Source organism: Podarcis cretensis (genome assembly GCF_951804945.1).
Source record: "Podarcis cretensis genome assembly, chromosome: 3".
NCBI classification, from domain to species: Eukaryota; Metazoa; Chordata; class Lepidosauria; order Squamata; family Lacertidae; genus Podarcis; species Podarcis cretensis.
The window spans coordinates 61,519,103-61,539,435 of NC_137172.1; the positions used below are offsets into that span (position 1 = coordinate 61,519,103).

Consider the following 20,333-nt stretch of genomic DNA (forward strand, 5'->3'; position numbering starts at 1 on the left):
ACAGCCACATTTGAAATGCCGTGTACAGTTCTGGAAGCCCCCACCCCAAATATGATATTGTCGATTTGTAGAAGGTGCAGAAACCAAAATCGTTGGGGAGTTGGAACTTGTATGTGTGTGGAACTTTTAAATTAAAAGAACTCTCCGGCTTGCGGAGAGTTGCCTGCATGCCAGAGGCTGGGCGCGCTGAGCTCAGCGCGCCCAGGCTTCGCGCAGCTCTCCGCAAGGCGCAGGAGCCTGGCGCCAGGCTCCCACGGCTTGCGGAGAGTTGCCTGTTCTGGGGGCTGGGGTCGGGGGAAGCTCGGGCTCCCTCCATCCCAGCCCCGCGCCGGGGGGGGGGGAATAATTTTTTTCCCTTTATTTCCCCCCCCCAAAAAAAACAGATCATTAAGCAAACAGTCTGTGAGCACCTAGAAAGGAATGCTGTGATCACCAATAGTCAGCATGGATTTCTGAAAAATAAGTCATGTCAGACTAACCTGATCTCGTTTTTTGACAGAATTACAAGCCTGGTAGATGAAGGGAACGCAGTGGATGTAGCCTACCTTGACTTCAGCAAGGCATTTGACAAGGTGCCCCATGATATTCTTGTAAAGAAGCTGGTAAAATGCGGTCTTGACTATGCTACCACTCAGTGGATTTGTAACTGGCTGACTGACCGAACCCAAAGGGTGCTCATCAATGGTTCCTCTTCATCCTGGAGAAGAGTGACTAGTGGGATGCCACAGGGTTCTGTCTTGGGCCTGGTCTTATTCAACATCTTTATCAACGACCTGGATGATGGACTCAAGGGCATCCTGTTCAAATTTGCAGATGACACCAAACTGGGAGGGGTGGCTAACACCCCAGAGGACAGGATCACACTTCAAAACGACCTTGACAGATTAGAGAACTGGGCCAAAACAAACAAGATGAATTTTAACAGGGAGAAATGTAAAGTATTACACTTGGGCAAAAAAAAAATAAGAGGCACAAATACAAGATGGGTGACACCTGGCTTGAGAGCAGTACATGTGAAAAGGATCTAGGAGTCTTGGTTGACCACAAACTTGACATGAGCCAACAGTGTGACGCGGCAGTTAAAAAAGCCAATGCAATTCTGGGCTGCATCAATAGCAGTATAGCATCTAGATCAAGGGAAGTAATAGTGCCACTGTATTCTGCTCTGGTCAGACCTCACCTGGAGTACTGTGTCCAGTTCTGGGCACCACAGTTCAAGAAGGACACTGACAAACTGGAACGTGTCCAGAGGAGGGCAACCAAAATGGTCAAAGGCCTGGAAACGATGCCTTATGAGGAACGGCTAAGGGAGCTGGGCATGTTTAGCCTGGAGAAGAGGAGGTTAAGGGGTGATATGATAGCCATGTTCAAATATATAAAAGGATGTCACATAGAGGAGGGAGAAAGGTTGTTTTCTGCTGCTCCAGAGAAGTGGACACGGAGCAATGGATCCAAACTACAAGAAAGAAGATTCCACCTAAACATTAGGAAGAACTTCCTGACGGTAAGAGCTGTTTGACAGTGGAATTTGCTGCCAAGGAGTGTGGTGGAGTCTCCTTCTTTGGAGGTCTTTAAGCAGAGGCTTGACAACCATATGTCAGCAGTGCTCTGATGGTGTTTCCTGCTTGGCAGGGGGTTGGACTCGATGGCCCTTGTGGTCTCTTCCAACTCTATGATTCTATGATTCTAACTAGGTGCGCCTTATGGGACGGTGTGTCCTATAGGGTGAAAAATACGGTAATTCAATTGGATCTTTTTCAGTACACGTGTGAAGCTGAACTACTAGCTATTTGCGTAGTTAGAATAGAACCTCTTTTCTTGTGCTCATACCCCCAAAGTTAGTTAGTGCAAAGTATTTGTTAAGATTTTAAAAGCAGAGTAATGAGTCAACCGCTGCTCTTGTTTGAGTTGCATTGTGTAGCTATGCATTCATAGAACACACATAGAGTTTCAAAACTCAGCTGCTTGTATCAAATAGTATCTGGCATATATTTTTTCACTTCACTATGGTATTCTTTCTCCATCTCCCTGTAATATTGTATGGAATTGTTAATACAGGGCAAAATTATTTGCCGATTCCCTAGTCTTACTGCTCTCTGGAAAACCATTCAACAAAATTGCTTGGTGCATAAATCCAAACTCTCTCTCTCTCTTTTTAAACTTCATTGTCTGTTTTCTGACTCCAACCTTGTATAATATTTTGGAAAAAGTTACCCTTTTCTGTACTGAGCAGAGTAAATATTTTGTCAGTTGTTAAGGATGAGCTACAGAGAAAGGCCCAGCAATGTATCCAAATTCAGCAGGGAGACTTGGAAACTACTTTAGAACTTTGTTCCAGATTCTGATTGGTAAAATACTTCAGAGGCCAGCAGAAATACCAGCCATTCAACCAGTTCAGGAAAAGATGAGTGAATCTTTTCATATCAGTCCACCCTGCCCCCTTGCAACAGGTTTTAAAATCAAAGTAAATTTCTGTAACAGGAAAAATAAGTTCCTCCAATAATTGTTTAGCCAATTGGTGATGGTTTATTAATGGGAAGTATGCATATTGCTACTGATGAGCAGAACTATGATATGAATGGAGGAAAACAGAAAACATTCCGACTCAATAAGGAACTATGGCTGTTTGGCACTGTAAAATTGTGGCTGCATCAAATCAACAAATAAACTGAAACAGAAACCCACATGTTGCAAAGATTGGTAGCAAAATTAGGTAGCTGTTTCAAAAGGTGTGGCCATTTGGCCATAGACAAGAGGATATCCTAAATGAATATGCTGTAATTTTTGTCATGTTAATGACCCAACATGTTGGCTAACTTTAAATTCAAGTAAATTGGAGTACTGTTTAGAAGGTTATCCTGACAATGAACACACATATATACCCATTATTCTATTTGGTACTCTCAAATCAAGATCAACCACTCAAGGTCCCATTACCTTGAGACACTGACTTTCCTGCAGCTGCGTAGGGCATTTGTTGAACTAAGGTTCCAACAGATGCTCTCAGCATATTTAGAGGGGAGGTACCTGGGAATTCCCCATATGTATATAAAAAAGGTGCTGCTGTGGGAAGAACTCTCCCTCTAAACAATAATAATAATAAAAAGATCAATCACTATCAAGACTACAAAGCAGCACACAACTTCTTAAAGCTTTTTATCATCTTCTCCATAATTACATCAAAACAAAATTGTTTTTACTTGCCATCTAAAAGAAAAGTGGGGGTAGCCGACTTCTCTAGGAAGGATATTCCAATGGCTGGGAGCCATTACAGAAAAGTCCCTGTCCTTGATTGCAACTGGCTTTACTTTTGATAGCAGGAGCATAGCCTTCAAGAGTGATTTCAGCACATAAGGAGGACCATATGAGTGGAGCCGAACCTTTACTTATCCTGGTATCAGGGATACTTAGAGCTTTGAAGTCAACACCAGAACTGGTGCTTAAAAACCAGCTAGAAGCCAGTAAAATTCTTTAAGCACAGGTTTAATGCGCTCAGTATGGAAATTCCCATGGAAATTCAGATTAGAAAACCTGGTCGCCATGTCCTAGATCATTTCTACTTTCCAAATACTTATTAAAGGCAGCCTCATGGAAAGCTCATTGCCAAGACATGATTAACTGTGGCCAGATTTTCTTTCCTCATAAGAGGGTGCAGCTGGCACACTAGCTGAAATATGAAATTTTTAAAATGTACAAAGCAAAAAAAATAAACGAATAAATATTTTACATGAAAGCTTAATGTCAAACAAGGACAGACGGAAAAACCCAAGCACTTTGCCCATAGCCATAGGTGGCAAAATAAGGAATGAATTGCACCTTAAGCAGAATCAAAGCTGGAGTGGATTTTAGTCATTTCATCATTAAAGTGCTTCACAAAACATATAATTGTGGGTAACAACACAGTGTAATAAGCGCCTCACCACACACAAATCTCTATTTGCAAGCACAATGGTGGCAGAAGATTAGCCCATGGAGTAGGCTTTAAAATCAGCTGGTCCAGAAGGCTACCATCATCAGTGATATTGAAAGCCACAGAGAGATCAAGAAGCAGGAACAAGGTTGCATTTCCCTCATCCCACTCTCTGAAAAGGAAAATTGAACTCTTACAAGACACAGCCACACCACTGCCTGAACCACACTGCTTCGGTTGTGCAAAGAATCTAAGACAGAACTGGAAGTAGACTAATGTCAGCTGTCTCAGGCAACAAAGTTTAATAACACAGACTATTAGCAGTGTGATTCAGGAGGGAGTTCTGCAGATGTCTTCCCATTCAGCAACCTGGCATTTAGCATTAGCTTGGTGGTCCATTGACATGGCAACTGAATACTCTTGGCTAGGAGGACGATAGCAAGTAAAGCTGGGAGGCCTTGGGTAAACCGATATGGCACTCAAACTCACTGTGAGGTAAAAACATTGTTCTGAGCTCCATCAAAGAAGGGAAAGATGGAAAAAATTAAAACAACTCCTCAGTTCTGAAACCCTCCTTGAAACAGCCTGGGAACAAAACAAAACAAAACCCTGATCGGTGGAGGCCTCGGAACAATTCCAGCTCCTGCTTCCTGACATTACATTCAATCATTTCTGTTATCCAATGTCTTCTCTTTGATTCAGATCTAAGACTAGATAATACTGAATCTTCATTTCAAGGCCACAGCTGCTCTCTTGCCTCTGATCCCCCTGCTGTCTCAGTCATTCCATCAATGTTCGCATCCAGCTTCTGACAAAAATTCGTATCCTTTGAAACAAAGTTTATTAGACAAATTGCACATTTTTTCGGAGCAGTTGGGGGGGAGCTTGCTTTGGTAATAATAATAATAATAATAATAATAATAATAATAATAATAATTTATTATTTATACCCCGCCCATCTGGCTGGGCCTCCCCAGCCACTCTGGGCGGCTTCCATAAAAACCAAAAATACAGTAATGCTTGATACACCTCTGCAATATGAGTTTGATGACAGTGTGGTTTGACTGGACCTTAATGATCCAGTACATGAAAAGATACAAGCTGGGCCGTATTCTAGTAAAAGGTAAAGGTACCCCTGCCCGTACGGGCCAGTCTTGACAGACTCTAGGGTTGTGCGCTCATCTCACTCTATAGGCCGGGAGCCAGCGCTGTCCACAGACACTTCCGGGTCACGTGGCCAGCATGACAAGCTGCATCTGGCGAGCCAGCGCAGCACACGGAACGCCATTTACCTTCCCGCTGGTAATCGGTCCCTATTTATCTACTTGCACCCGGGGGTGCTTTCGAACTGCTAGGTTGGCATGCGCTGGGACCGAACGACAGGAGCGCACCCCGCCGCGGGGATTCGAACCGCCGACCATGCGATCGGCAAGTCCTAGGCACTGAGGTTTTACCCACAGCGCCACCCGCGTCCTGGGCCTTATTCTAGTTTCTGCCAAAGAAAGAGAGGTTCCTGTAGTACATTTAGGAAACTTACATACTGCTTTTCACTTCCATAAAGAACTATCAATGTATTGTTGCATGTCACCCCAATCTCTAAGTGGCATGAGATTCCAGGTGGTCCAGGTGCTGACCCAGGGTTCATGTTTCCTTCTGGAATGACACACAGTAGAGACTGTGGTGTCATTATGATATATGGTTTATTTACACATTTATACAACCTGAGCCTGCGATAGAGGGGCTTACAGCATCAACGCCCAAAAAGGGCATTACTTCTCCCATAACTGCAACCTTCAATTCAAACAGAAATCAAACATTGTGTGCTCTCTCCCCCTCTCCCAGTTTGCTGCATTTTTTCTAGCTCACATTAAATTTTAACTCTCAACTCTGGCTTTCTAACTACAAGTGTATTGAGCACCCATCTGCTGTTTCACACAAAACCCTTTGCTTTGTGCCCCTTGATGGCCCATGACCTAGGCAATCACTTCATCAGGAGGCTAGCCTGGCTTATATTTTAACACTTGCTGGATCCAGGGTTTAGAAGAGTCTGACATACAGCCTCCCCTCACCCCCAAACTCATAACAGTTGTGTTAGAGAGAAATAAAGGTGGGTGCTATAAAGGTGGGGCATGCAAATTGGCAAATCAAAGCAATTAATGCATTTACATTGACAACAAAATTTAAGTACAGTAAATGATTTTAAGGGGAAAAAGGTAAAAACATAAATGATCACTTTTTAAAAAAACAAACAAATATAAAAGGTTTCTGGGAAGAGTTAATGTCAGTACAATCGATGAGACAGGCAGTGTGTTATTGGAACTTTGGAAAGAGTAGCAAAAGGGAGTCTGAAAGCATGAAAACCACCCACCCACTCTCAGTAGCAACTATCTCAGAGGAAATTCTCTTCCTCCCCCTGCTCTTCCGACTACCAGCAGCTGCAAAAGATGTCTGGGAAGTATGGACAGGTGGTCACATATTTCATATTACATTGCAAAGGTCTAATTTTGAAGTGTGAAAGCAGACACTGATAACACCGCTTTCTCTGACTGGAGGGTGAATAACTCCTTTGCACATTACATCACATCATAGGTTTTGACAGTCTTTCACTATTAAAAGCAAACAATTGCCACAATCACTGGCAGGCAAGTGACTTTTGGGGTTGTATGTGAAAAGCAAACAGACCGGTCTTGCTGCAAGGCTTTGGAACAGGAGCTTCATAATCATATTGTCATTGAAGCCGTCTTAAAAAGACAACAGCAGCAAACATACACAAAATGTCTGATAGAATAGTCAAACGCAGCAACATTCCTCTTTCTCCACCAATAGTCAAGCTTATTTGGTTTGTTTGCACATTTGATATTAGGATTTTTTTTTAAAAAAAGAACACACAATTTCCTGTTTGAGCAAGCTTCGAACACCCTCACTACAGGGAATCCTATTCTTAAGTGGCATGCTTAATTATTGGTCACTAGTCTTATTTTCAAGATGACAGGTTGGAGGCGATGGAGGGGAGACTTAAGACACTCTCATCTGGTTAAGTGGTTGGTTAAGCTGATAAAGAGATTTCCTTCATAAATGTTAATAAACTTTTTTTTTTAGCATACTGCATCTTCTTCTAACTACAGTGGTACCTCGGGTTACATACGCTTCGGGTTACATACGCTTCAAGTTTCAGACTCTGCTAACCCAGAAATATTACCTCAAGTTAAGAACTTTGCTTCAGGATGAGAACAGAAATCATGCTCCGGTGGCGCGGCGGCAGCGGGAGGCCACATTAGCTAAAGTGGTGTTTCAGGTTAAGAACAGTTTCAGGTTAAGAATGGACCTCCAGAACGAATTAAATACTTAACCCGAGGTACCACTGTACAGCAATTCACATTTGTTTGTGATTATTCACAGTGAGTTCAAAAGCATCAACTCAGGATATATAATCGCAAAAGAATGTAAGTTATTCCAACACTACGGAGTAATAAAACTTTAGTTAAAACATTTTAATTATCATTGCCTATTAACTACATGAATAACAATCTGAGGTGAACATAAGAGGCTGGATCCAGGATTGTTGAGACCAGAACATCACTAACTGGATGCTTCTGCAGGTGGATGGGATGGAGAAGACATTAGGCATGAAAAGGCAGAAAATTGTGGGAGAGTTTCAGGTACCAAAAGAATATGGCAGGCTTCAGGTTAGGACTGGTGAACCTGTCTCTCTCCAGAAGCCATTGGACTCCAACTCCCATCAGCCCCAGCCAACATGGCCAGTGGTCAAGAGATGATGGGAGCACGACTATAGTTTAAATACACTTAGGATTGCTCTGCCAAAACCAAGAAACACGGAACAACAGGAGTTCATTCAGACCAACCCCAATCCCAGAACAATATCACTGTCCACATTCAGACCGTATAAGTATATGAAAAATCAACACAGCAGTAAGTTAAACATTAATCATGGGATAATAAAGAAAAATTACAGGGTGGGATCCGATGTAGTGACAACAGCTTTCTAGTTGTGCAGCCCCTTGTGCACCCTTAAAATTTGCAATGGAGGGTTCAGGGACCCTTCGTAACAGATATGAGGGGCACATCAGGAGCCAGAACGGGGAGAAAAGGTGCTGGACATCCTGTTACACAAGCAAATTTCTTTAGGCAAGTGGGTGGACATCACTGGATGTCACCCATATTGTATTAGAGTGGGTCACTGACAGCACAATTTAATGCATGCTTACTCAAAAGGAAATCCCTGGTGTTCAAAAAGGCTTACTCATAAGTAAGTGTGTACCAAATTGCATCCTGAGATATCTGAGGGCTTGTGAATTACGTGATATTTTGTATACAATTGTGCTATATAGATAACATATGGTTAAAAATGAGGCAACTATTGAAAATAAGGGCCAGATTCTACTAATCCAGTGCCCTAGCAGTGCAAGGACTCTGGCCAGTGTAAAGGGGTTTGTCCCTTTTTCCTGCTCCCATGCCCCCTTACACCTCCCCCATATCCACTTTGGAGGGTCAGGAGAACCCCCACAACAGCACAAGTCTGTTCCGTTTGGCAAGTGCAACACCGAGTTCCCGCTTTTTATTTTATGTGTGCTTGCTGAAAACACAGAATCTAACCCTTTAGGTGTGGGATAATTTATGTGGGAATATTTATGAGGAAATATTCAGTTATTACTTTTCATCTCCTTGATCCTGGATGGTTCGTCTTTCAGGACAAGTTACAATATTCCTACATGACATTATTCCTACATGCTGTTGTGAGGAGGAAGCAGCAATGCTGCCGTGTCTGTGTAAGTCTTTGCAGAAGGACAGAGCAATAAATCAGGTCAGGCTGGAGGTCACTCTCCTCTCAGCATGCAGAGATAAAGCAGAAGTGGAAGGCGTGGGCTTCATGAAGAACTCGACAGAGGAAAGATGAGAGAAGAAAGAGACTGGAGAGGAGGAGAATTGTCAGGATGCATTCCACTCCACTTGCGGGGTGGGTAGCTTGGGGAAACGGAGATAAGAGGATAGAGCCCTGTGAAGCAGCATACAATGAAAGGTGAGAAGAGAAATGGATTTTGGAGGGGGGGCTCATATTTTGAGCAAATAAGAAAGGAACAAATATAGCACGTTCAAGTGGTGAGCCTATAGCAGGATATTTGAGGTAACAGCAGAGGAGTCCAGCGACAAAAATGGAGCCTGGGTTCCTACAGCAATGGCCCCACTTGGTATACCTGAAGTAACAGTACTTTGGTGCTCTGAGGATCCTCTGGGGATGGGTGAATATAACAACTATGGTTACTGTTATGTAGTGAAGTTTCACCCTGGGCCAGCAGGGGGATACTGTATATAGTTTTCACTCAGGTCTGTAGATAGTTTTCACTCAGGTCCACGTCAGTTATTTTAGGCGGGAAACGCTGGGCTGTTGTTGCTACAATGTTGACAGCCGGATGCCTATAAAAGCAGGCCGGCTGAGCTGTTTGCAGTCAGTTCTATTCCAGCTTACAAAATAAAGAGCTACTTGGAGAAATCGCTGTGTCGTCTGCTATGTCAACCCACAACTTAACAGTTACAGTTATTATTTGCCTCATGGCCACCTCTCTATCCAGAAATATGAACTAAGCATATCCAACAAAACCACAATATTTCTCTCTCTCTCTCCTGGGATTGACTAGATCATGCTTGTCTTCTATTATGGGAGATCTCGGCTACTTTCCTTCCGTTTTCTGCAAGAACCCGATACTGCAGACCTAGATTGCACACACACACACACACACATTATTTTTTTAAATTGCCAGGATACTCTTTCAAAGCAGCACCTGAAAGCGAGGGAGAAAACCAGAAGAGAGCATGCTAAGGAAACATAGGGAAATGGCAATCTAGCAAAAAAAAAAAAAAAGGGCATTCAAGGACAAAGGGAGCCAAACATGTCAATCATAGGTTGCTTCGGTGCCAAAAAAATTAAAATAGCCTTTTCTGTATTAGTAACAGTTATCAAATCAAACAGTCTGAAATGTTCAAGGTTCTCCTTTGCCCCCATTTTACTGGGCACACTGCTGTTCTTGCCCACAGGTGAAAACTCACAAATTGCATAAAATACAGTTCCATATGAACAACTTTCACACTCACAATGCCTTCTATTGGAGCGTCATTGTATTTTCTTATACAGTAATGTTATTTCCAGGGGGGGAAATGAATTGCCCATTAATATAGAAATGAAAATATGCAAGTATCCATGGCTACTGTTGTGATCCCAGCAACATCATTTGTACAGCTGTGAATATTTGTTATATTGCCAATTACGGCACAGCCACAGCACTAGGGAAATGACTAGCTAACACTGGTGCCTTATTTGGAAGGGGGTATTTTCCAAAGTAGAAGCAAACTTTTATTGCTGACTTTGTGACCTTTGCAATTTCACTTAATTTTTTTTCCTCCCGGCAGATGACCACTGAGAAGCATTTGCAGTTTTTTCTTTCAAGGCAACCAGATACAAATGACTGACAGAGATGTGTCCAGTAATGACAGATTGTATAGATCAGGCATCCCCAAACTCGGCCCTCCAGATGTTTTGGGACTACAATTCCCAACATCCCTGATCGCTGTACCTATTAGCTAGGGATGATGGGAGTTGTAGTCCCAAAACATAGATCAAAAGAACAGTCTAATGTGTGTGATTTCTTCAAGATTTATGTTATTTATATCAACATTTCTAAATTCTTGCTCAGTAATTCTGAAATCCAAGTGAAGTGGAACATTGGCTTAACCACAACAGAGCATTTGCCAACAACAGAAGATGACGAAACTACACTGGGAAACCAGAAGACAGAGCATGTCTTCCTGAGACTCATTCCCAATTTGCAAGCCATGGTTTGGAGGAGGGAGCTAAGGAAAGGGTTATTTTGAGGCAGAAGGCTGGAGACTATAGATCTATACTGTGATTAATGCAAATCTTCTCCCATGTTAATCTGCCATTGTTTACCAAGTCTTGGTCTCATATGCTATGTACCCAGGAAATAGCCACAGGAAGTATATCATCATCATGCTATCAATAAATAATACTGATTACTGCTTCTAGGCAGTTGGGATCCAAATAATTACTTTAGGTGTGCTTAAGGACTTGGGCATATGCACTGTGGTTTCTGACTTGTTTTCTTTTAACAGCAAATGCTCATATGCCATATTAAGAATCCATTTTGGAAGTCTGCCCATTTTCAAAAGTGTGTTGCCATGTGGTACTGGAGTGAGAGGACAGTTGCTGTTCAAGAAATGGAATTAGTTGCGAGTTGTTTGGATCCTTGCCATTTAAAACTTAAGCCATTGCATTTCTCTCTGATAGCATGAATGCACGAACAAGTATTTCAGGCATATACTAATGCAACTATCTAGCAATCAGATAACCGAGAACAAATTAGATTCAGTCAAAGCCTCAGATATAGTATGTACTAAACATATTATCATAATAGTTTTGTTTTTTAATGGCTTTATAGTTCGGAGGGTGAAACATTCATACTCCCTTTAAGTTCAGAATATGCAGGAAAATGAGATAAATTTCTTTGAAAAATCAGTTACTCTCTGTGACAATTTTAATAGGAAACTTAGTGAAACTGCAAGAATGTATGCCTTGTTGGGCTAAGTGAAATGTCAGACCTTCATTATATAATCTGAAATATTTCTCTGTTCCTTTGTAAGCTTTCTACCCAGTAACGTAAAGCACATATACTTGCCAACCTGGGCTCCTTTGGGAGGAAGGGCAGGATATAAATTTAATAAATAAAATTAAAGCTTGCCAATCTACTGCTATTGTCACCTCCTCCTTTCAGTATGTTGTTTCCTCTTGTTTTATATTTTCCTGAAATGACTAGTTTTCATATATTACAAAAGACACTTAATGAATTTAGCACAGTTGTTTGCTGCCTTGCTTCTGCTATTCAAAGACACATTTCTTAGTTTTAAACGCTTTCCCTTCTACCAAGATGCCATAACTGCCACATAGGTTGTAGATCTTTGGTGCCAGAACTTCCCCAGAACTCCAGCACTCTATAAAAACAAGTACCAAAGCAGCACAAGCTTGTGTCCAAAATGCCTGCTAATTTTTACCATGTTGAGACACACTTTTGAATAGCTCAATTTACAGTGAAGCCACTTATCCCACATAGCTGAGGCTTTATCAGTCTGTTCTCCTGCCATGAGTGCTTTCTTCCCTCCTCTAGTGAAAGTTATTGTCTAACTTGATTCGTATTTCTGAGTATCACCAAGAAAAAAAACAACAACATTGTGATTGAGGAAGTCCAGTTTTCTTCCTGGCATAAATTTCAACAGTGAATCCTACATTATATACTTTTTCTCAAAAGTATTATAGCTACACATACTCATCTCTCTCATATAAATATAGGCAACAATTTACCAAGGAATGACTGGCCATGTGCATGGATCTACTCAGTAAGTCAGGCGGTATAGAAGGTAAGAGATCATGTCCACAATTTCATTCTGCCTGACCTCTGAAGACAGCCCACTGTCACTTTCAGACATCTACCATGAGCACATGGCAGGACAGAGTCTCAACAAAGATGTGCTCTCCCAAGCCCACATTTCCAGCATGTTCACATTCCTGTCTCAGTGAGGTCTATGCTGGCTTGGTCATGTCCACAGAATGGAAGATGGCATGATCCCCAAGGACATGCTCTATGGGAAGCTGGCATCATGCATCAGGCCAGCTGGCAGGCAAGCTCTGTGTTACAAAGATGTCTGCAAACGCCTGGAGACAATCAGTCAGGTCATCTATCCACAGCAGTGAGCAAAGGAGGAATGACTGCTGGGAGGAGTGCAGAAAGGAGAAATGCCATGGTGCACCTACACCAGCACAACCAGACACCTACATCTGCCCCAGTTGCAACAAAATATGTAGCTCCTATATCAGTCTCTACACCCATAGCAGGCACTGCAACTCTCCAACAGTTTGAGTTCACCCCTGAAGACACACTCTTCTATTGATGGATGCCAACAACCACATCAGCACTATAGCAATACCTCAACAGTCTTTATTATTTAAATGCAATGCTTTTTGCAGAAATGATGCTCGTTTCCTTAAGTAGAAAGAAAGATTTGCTGCTAACCTACAAAAACGTAAGTTGATTTCATTATTACCCATACATGATTTTCTTTCTTTCTGTACTCTGTTACAGACAGAAGGCGTTTTTTGCGGGGGGGGGGGGCGGACACTGGACAGTAAGTCCACAAAGCTCTTGCATATGTCTTCAATTGAAGGAAATGTTGCCTGCCAAACTTAAACCAAGTTGATCATAGGTTTATTTGGTTTTTTTTTTTTTTAAACCCAACCTTAACACTACCACCAAGAATATTCTAAAAGCAAGTGAAGGAATCCAGTTGCTATGGAAGCAAATTAAACAAATAAATGAGCTACCATGAAATGCTAATATATAAATACATATTGTGGTCTGATTAAGTCATATTTGCCACATTTCTTAATTGTAAATAGGCAGGTTTTAGCTTACTAAGCAGGATTCAATGTGCAATGGAGAACATTACTTTTTTTTAGTAAAAAAAATACCTTTGTAGATTGATCTGAATGCTTACCAAGGAAGGAATCTGAAGGTAACGCTATGCTATTTGCTACATGTGCAAAGGATAGTTGACAAGGAACTAGTGTGCTAAAGGAGGATAAGGAAACTGCATAGAAGCCTAATGATTTATTTGCATCTGTCTTCACAGTGGAGGATGTAGGGTTCATCCCTGTGCCTTAACTATTTCAGGAAAGGAGTCTGAGGAACTAAGGAAAATAGTGGTAACAAGTGACGAGAACCCGTTCGCCATCTGTAAATAATCAGTCTCACGCCAAGATGGGTTGAAGAAGTCTGGCCGCAGCTCTCTCTAGAAGCTGCTGGAGCACAGCCTTTATTGTGTGTTCACGAAAAGATACAAATTCAAGGAGAGAGCTTTGCCTCAGTCAGCAGATAAAAGACAATACAATACATTAGTCTCATGTTCTCACACCAGACCACGCAGTTGATCATGTTATACTACGTGGACCAATCATTGGATGGCATGAGCTCTCCATGCGTTGATCATGCTTCCAAGCAATGCTTTCTGCTATGAAATCATCCTTGCAATAATAATCTTTTGCCCATGCTCTTATGGACAAATGACCATATTCCCACAAACAAGAGTCTAACTCTTTTGCCTTACTGACAAATGGGCAAACCACCAGGTTCAAATGTCATCCATCTAAGATTCATCAAAGAACTCAAATTTGAAATTGTTGATCTTCTACCCAAAATATGTAACTTGTCCCTAAGATCAATAGCCATCAGAGGACTGGAAAGTGGCCAATGTAACACCAGTTTGTTTGTTTTTAAATAAAAGGGATCCAGGAAATTATAGGTAGGTTAGCTTAACATCTGTTCTGGGAAAACTGGTGGAAAGCATTAGTAAAGATAGAATTTAAAAGCATATAGAAAAAAAAGTCTTGGTGAAGTAGAGACAGCATGGGTTCTGCAGACGTACGTATGATCTATCTAACCTCTTAGAGGTATCAACAGGTATCTATGCAAACTGGGTAAATGGGAAATACAACTCAATGTAAGTAAGTGTAAAGTAATATACACTCATCTCTTCTTGACCACTTCAATACGGACCTTCAAAAGTGCACTGCTGTATATAAGCTATGAAAAATATGTGTTTAAGATTAGATGATCTTTGGAGTTCTGCAATTCTATGATTCTAAGAGATTGAGCATTCATTAGGAATTCAAGTTCAGAAGTTACCACCTGTAGCATTTCCCATTCCTTCCCTCTCTCTGCTGTTTTGTTATTCCTGCCTGCTTATTCCACTACAATATAGACCCATACAAATCTTATTCAACATAGTTATCATCATCTCAGCAACGATTAAACTGGAAACTATTTTAGATAAGCCAGAATGTAAAGAGGTTAATTTAATCAGAAATGGCCACATTGCTATTTTTATTTATTTATTAAATTTGTATACTGTCCTTCATCTGTAGATCTCAGGCAGTTCACAACATAAAAATACAAGATAAAAGCGCATTATCATTTAACCCCTATATACTGTGTGTCTTTATATATACATATATCTATCTCTCTGTGTGTACAGAGTGTTATTTATCTACCTTTTCTATATCACTGTTACTATTTCCCCTTAATACGCAGTATCAGAAAATTAAAGCAGAAATTTTAGTACAACTGTGGCAGATTCTTACTTAGCTCATATCATTACGGGATTTTAGAAAAAACTTGTGGAACTGCAGGTGGGGATGGGGTTTGGTTGTAAGGTTACATCCCGAAAATGGGTTATGTTGAAATCGGCTGGATTTGTTTCTAAGTAAACTGTTTAGGACCAGCACGTAAGCTTGAATGCTTCTTGGAGCTCAGCCAACACAGCACTCTAAACCTGCATTTGTTTTAAATTAACCAAGAAATTCACGTATTTTAAAAGGACAAATATTCAGAAAACCATTAAGGAAGCTCGGCTTGTTCCTCCCAGCCATTTTGTTCTTTAATACTATCACCCTCCTTAGCTCTTTCCTTGAAAACATTCCTCTGTTTTTGATCTTGTAATTAAAGCAAGGATAACAAATAACTGATGAATTGCAAATAAGCATGAAGATGGCAGAATTATACAAACCAAGGACTTGAGTTTCAAGGTTAATGGATGGCTGGATGGTATGTCAACACTTGAGCCACATGAGTATAAACAGTAAAGATGACTGTTGGGTTCATGCCCCTCAGGCCAGAAAGTTGCATTGAAGGCAGAGAGAGGAAAATTTTCAGTGGCATCCATGGCATAAATCCTATTCAATTGGTAGAATTACTGTAACATAGTAGCCAAGGCACTCGGTTGCAAGTTAGGAAGCCCTCGATGCTAACCCCCTAGTTTCCCATGACTGCCAGTTACCGAGAGGAAGAGGGAGTTCAGTGTGGTGGGGATGCAGTGGCAAAGCCAATCTGCCTACCCCATGCCACCAACCGCTAATGCTAACTCCACTTACTGGCAGTAAGACCCTTTGAATATGACCGGACTTACTTCTGAAAAGACTTGGTTAGGGCTTGTACTATAAGTAGTCGTAGGGAAAATACTATCTCTTAGCTTTGGTTGCCTATCTGTAATGTAATTAATGCTGTTCTTCTTTACAGAGTTGTTGTAAGGTTAAAATAAATCTGTCACTAGTGATAGTAGAAATTAAATCCTGTCACTAGTGAGAGTAGAAATTAAATCCTCAAACTACCGTATTCATTTTTGAATGATTCCTAAAATGGTTTATTGTGAACTACCTGAACCTATTAAGGTCAGTCCCTTAGTGCTCAGAACAATCACCCTAGCTGTTATTGAACACAACAAGTCAGCTAATTTACAGGTAACATTATTGCCTTATTTTTCATCTGTGTTTTTACCTCAAAAGCTGATGCCAAAATGATGGCTCTGTTCCTCTGTAAAGTGTTAATATGGCCCCATGCTAAAAATAAGAGATTTCTCTCTATTACAAAGAAAAGGAAAGGGGGGGGGGACTTCATCATCTCATCCCAGATGTGATGCTATGATAGACAAAGCATCAGACTGAATTAGAATTAGAATTATCAATGAAGATAATGAGATAGCTAACGCATCAGAAGCCATTAGGCAGTGAAGTGGTGAAAACCCCTAACAGCCAAATGTTTCTATAGTCATAGGAACATTTGGATAAACAGAAACTGACAGGACTTAACCATTTGTTTTTTAAAAGGGCTTTTAATGAGGCCTGCTGCAATGTTAGAAGTTAGAAATAAAACAACATGCCAACCTACACTTCAAGAAGTGTGTACGAATGATGTGATGTGACATCAAGTGTGCCAGGCACATTAGTGCCCCTCCCCAATTCTTTTTTAATTGAGACAGTTTTTTCCTCCTTTCCCTTTGGCTACTTTTTTGTGGAGGGTATACTGCTTTGTTTGCCTGTGTTTTATTTGGAGAGGGCGTGTAGATATGTTTTTCCAGTTTTGGGAGGTTGAGGTGGAGCTTATGAGCATCACCAGGTTTTTTTCCAGCAAACTGGGTATTTTGTGGTGTCTGTTATTTCCAGTTGTGTTCCCAAGGTCCAAAGGGTTGGGGACCCCAATCTAGAGCATTTCTGGTAGGGGGGCTCAGTAGAAGGTGATTTTCCCATCCTCTTCTGCCACTGGCAGCCCCCAATCGCTCCAAAACACCACTTCTGTTGGTTGGGACAACTTCCTGCATGAGATGGGCTGTGGGGAAAGAGATAATCACTGAAAACTAGGAGCGCTTTTTGGGTGACTCAGGGGGCCACCAGGGAGAGACTGTCAGGGGTGGGCACTTCTCTGTACAGAAGTATTTGTTTATATGAAAAGATAACACAGCAAAAGCCGTATTTTAAATTTTATCTACCATGTGTTCTAATATTCTTTGACTACAGACAACCAGAAGATAGCACCTGTTCCTCAGAAAATAGCGCAATAGTGTTGAAAAATACTCTGGGTCGCACACTTGGCCCTGTACACAAACTCACACTTCTTCTCCTGTCCCCACAATTGCAGTTATTAATTTCAGCAAAATGGGAGTCTTCTCCATGTGTGCAAGCTTCCTGTGCATTTTATAGAACTCATTGGTCAAGGGGCAGGGTAAACATGCAGCTCAGAGCTACCTCTCAACATACTTATCTTCTACATGAACACCGCTCAAATCTTTGGTAAAAAAAGATACCTTATTAATATTGTGTCATATACACAGCACAAGAACTTGTACAGTTAAGTTTAAATTAGATGAGGGTTGATCCTCCAGCTGTTACAGAAAACCTTTTCTTTCTTTCTTTTTTAAAAAATCCTCTCTGTAAACATCTTTGAATATTTTTCATTGTGCACATTTCAGCATATATGATCTCAACAATGAAATAAACCAATTAACAATGTTCTTTAAAAGCAAGGAAAGCGTACTCACCATTCCATGATTCAGCCAAGGTGGTATAAAATTATCAAGGAGCTTTGGGTAAACTAGTTCTCTGTCATAGATGTAGATGCTCCAAAACATTGTTACGACAAACTGGAGCAAGGAGGGAAACAGAAAGAAAGAAAATGTTTGTTCTTTGTTAAAGAAAGGCAAAGTACTGTGTTAACATTTAACACTTCCTTTTAATGGTGTAAAAATAAATACTGCTGTTGCTCTAAGAGAAATTTCCTTTTAATTGATTTAAATGCACAGTATATATCTGGCATAGCCCAATGCTGTGTCACTGGGAATAATCTCTCTGCCTATTCTCCAGATATCGGTCTTGTGGTCAGAAGTGAATTTTGCACACATAAAGCCGTCTACCCACACATGCTATCCTGAGACATAGAAAATCTGGAAATAGGCATAATATTAAAACATGGGAAATTGTTTTCTTCCCTTTCAAAATTTCCACATTTTTTAAATAAGTGGAACTTTAGGCAAGATTTCTTTTTAAACTACTCTTTAATTTATAAAAACATTAAGTTCTTGATTTGTCATCCAACAATTTGGTAATTTCATATTCCAAAAGCATGTACATCTTCTGTCCTACTTTTTATATTTAGGTTATAAAACACATATTTTGATATACAAGCCTCTGAGCTAGTAACAATCACACACAATTTTTGTGAAGTCAATAATGGTGACAAATGTGAAGGAGTTCATTTCGAAGTAGAGGGAGCTAGTAAGTATTGTCCTGATTCAAAACAAGAACAACTAGAATACCCTGCCCATCATTTACGGACACAGCAAGAACTGTAATCAAGTCATGCCAATGGAAATATGTTCCATTTTGCTAAAGTCAAATGCATGCCATTTGGCTTTATTGAGCAAGAAACAATGAATTATTATTGTTTATTAAATTTATATATTGCCCTTCATTCAAAGATCACAGGCCAGTTCACGAGAACAGGGATAATCTGAATGTAAAAGAGAAATTATGTGGATTGCTGACAGGAGCTTCAGGTCGAGAACATGTGACACCGTTGTGAAAACATCTGCACTGGCTGCCCATCTACTTTGAGCCAAGGTTCAAGGTTCTTGTATTAATTTACAAAGCCCTGAACAACTTAGGTCCAGGATACCTCAGGGATCGCCTGAACTCTTATATCCCAGCTTGATCACTGAGATCATCTGCAGCAGTGTCTCTGATCGTTTCCCCAAGTTGGTGAGGCTCATTTGACAACAATAAGAAACTGAGCCTTTAGTGTCATTGGCTCACTCCTGCAGAATACAACGCGGGTGCTGCTGCAGTCTAAACCACTGAGCCTCTTGGGCTTGCTGATCAGAAGGTTGGTGGTTCGAATCCCTGCAACGGGGTGAGCTTCCATTTCTCTGTCCCAGCTCCTGCCAACCTAGCAGTTCGATAGCATGGCAGTGCAAGTAAATAAATAGGTACCGCTCCGGCGGGAAGGTAAATGGCATTTCCATGCACTACTCTGGTTCGCCAGAAGCAGCTTAGTCATGCTGGCCACATGACTCAGAAAACTGTCTGTGAACAAACATTGGCTCCCTTGGCCTGAAAGTGAGATGAGCACCGCAACCCCATAGTTGCCTTTGACTGGACTTAACCATCCAGGGGTCCTTTACCCTTACACATCTGATTACTGATCTTTGTTTTTAACTTTGTTGTTTTTAACTTGTTATGCCCGAGCTTTCCAAACTGTGTGTCACGACATGTTAGTGTGTTGGCTGCAGGTGTGTCGCGCAAATGCTCTCCACACTCTTCCTAAGGCTGGAAAGGGCCTAGTTTAACCTCCGGTTTGCTAGTAAAACTGAATTACTGTGTCATGAAATGATGCATGTCTAGAAAGGGAGTCACCAACATGAAAGTTTGGAAAACTCTGTGTTATGCTTTTATTGTATGGCTTTATCTTATTTTTACTGTTGTAAACCGCTTTGATACATTTTTGTGATAGAGCCATAAATAAATTAGTTTATTGTGCTCCCATATTTCAAATGCACAGAGGATTGCTGTCATAGTTTGGAAGGAATAAGTGTTGCAAGTGTTGTGAATATGAACTAAATAGCCTACAATGGAGGTTCATTTGCCTGAGTTTTTGACGGGAACATCTATTGTGACCTTTTCAATCACCCGAAAGCGGAACTTTTGCTATGGAAAACAGATCTTCTCTTAGCCATACAAGAAGAATTTGGGAGCTGTTCTCTCAATGCTATACTAGAAAGCTTCTCTCTCAATGCATAGCGCCCTAGCTTCAAATATATTTGTCCATCTGTTAGGATGAGTACTGATGCCTGCTCAAGCTAACTTAAGATTTGTGCCAGGAAAAATAAGTTATGATGGACCACATGCAAGGCACTGCAAGTAAAAAGGCTCTGCAAGAAGTAGCTCCCTTTCTTGTGCCAATACTGGGGTTGGCACACATCCCCCTCCCCCTTTGTGCAGTTGACATGCAACTGACTGAAA

The 20,333-nt window shown here is 41.0% G+C and overlaps 1 protein-coding gene across 1 annotated transcript in view; it reads right to left on the reverse strand.

Annotated features, from left to right (window-relative positions):
- Positions 1–20,333, reverse strand: part of AIG1 (androgen induced 1) — a 74,442-nt gene that overhangs the window by 32,763 nt on the left and 21,346 nt on the right. The window contains exon 3 of the mRNA XM_079970977.1: positions 17,858–17,959. Within this exon, the coding sequence (XP_079827103.1) occupies positions 17,858–17,959 (102 nt within the window). The remainder of the gene's footprint in view (positions 1–17,857; positions 17,960–20,333) is intronic.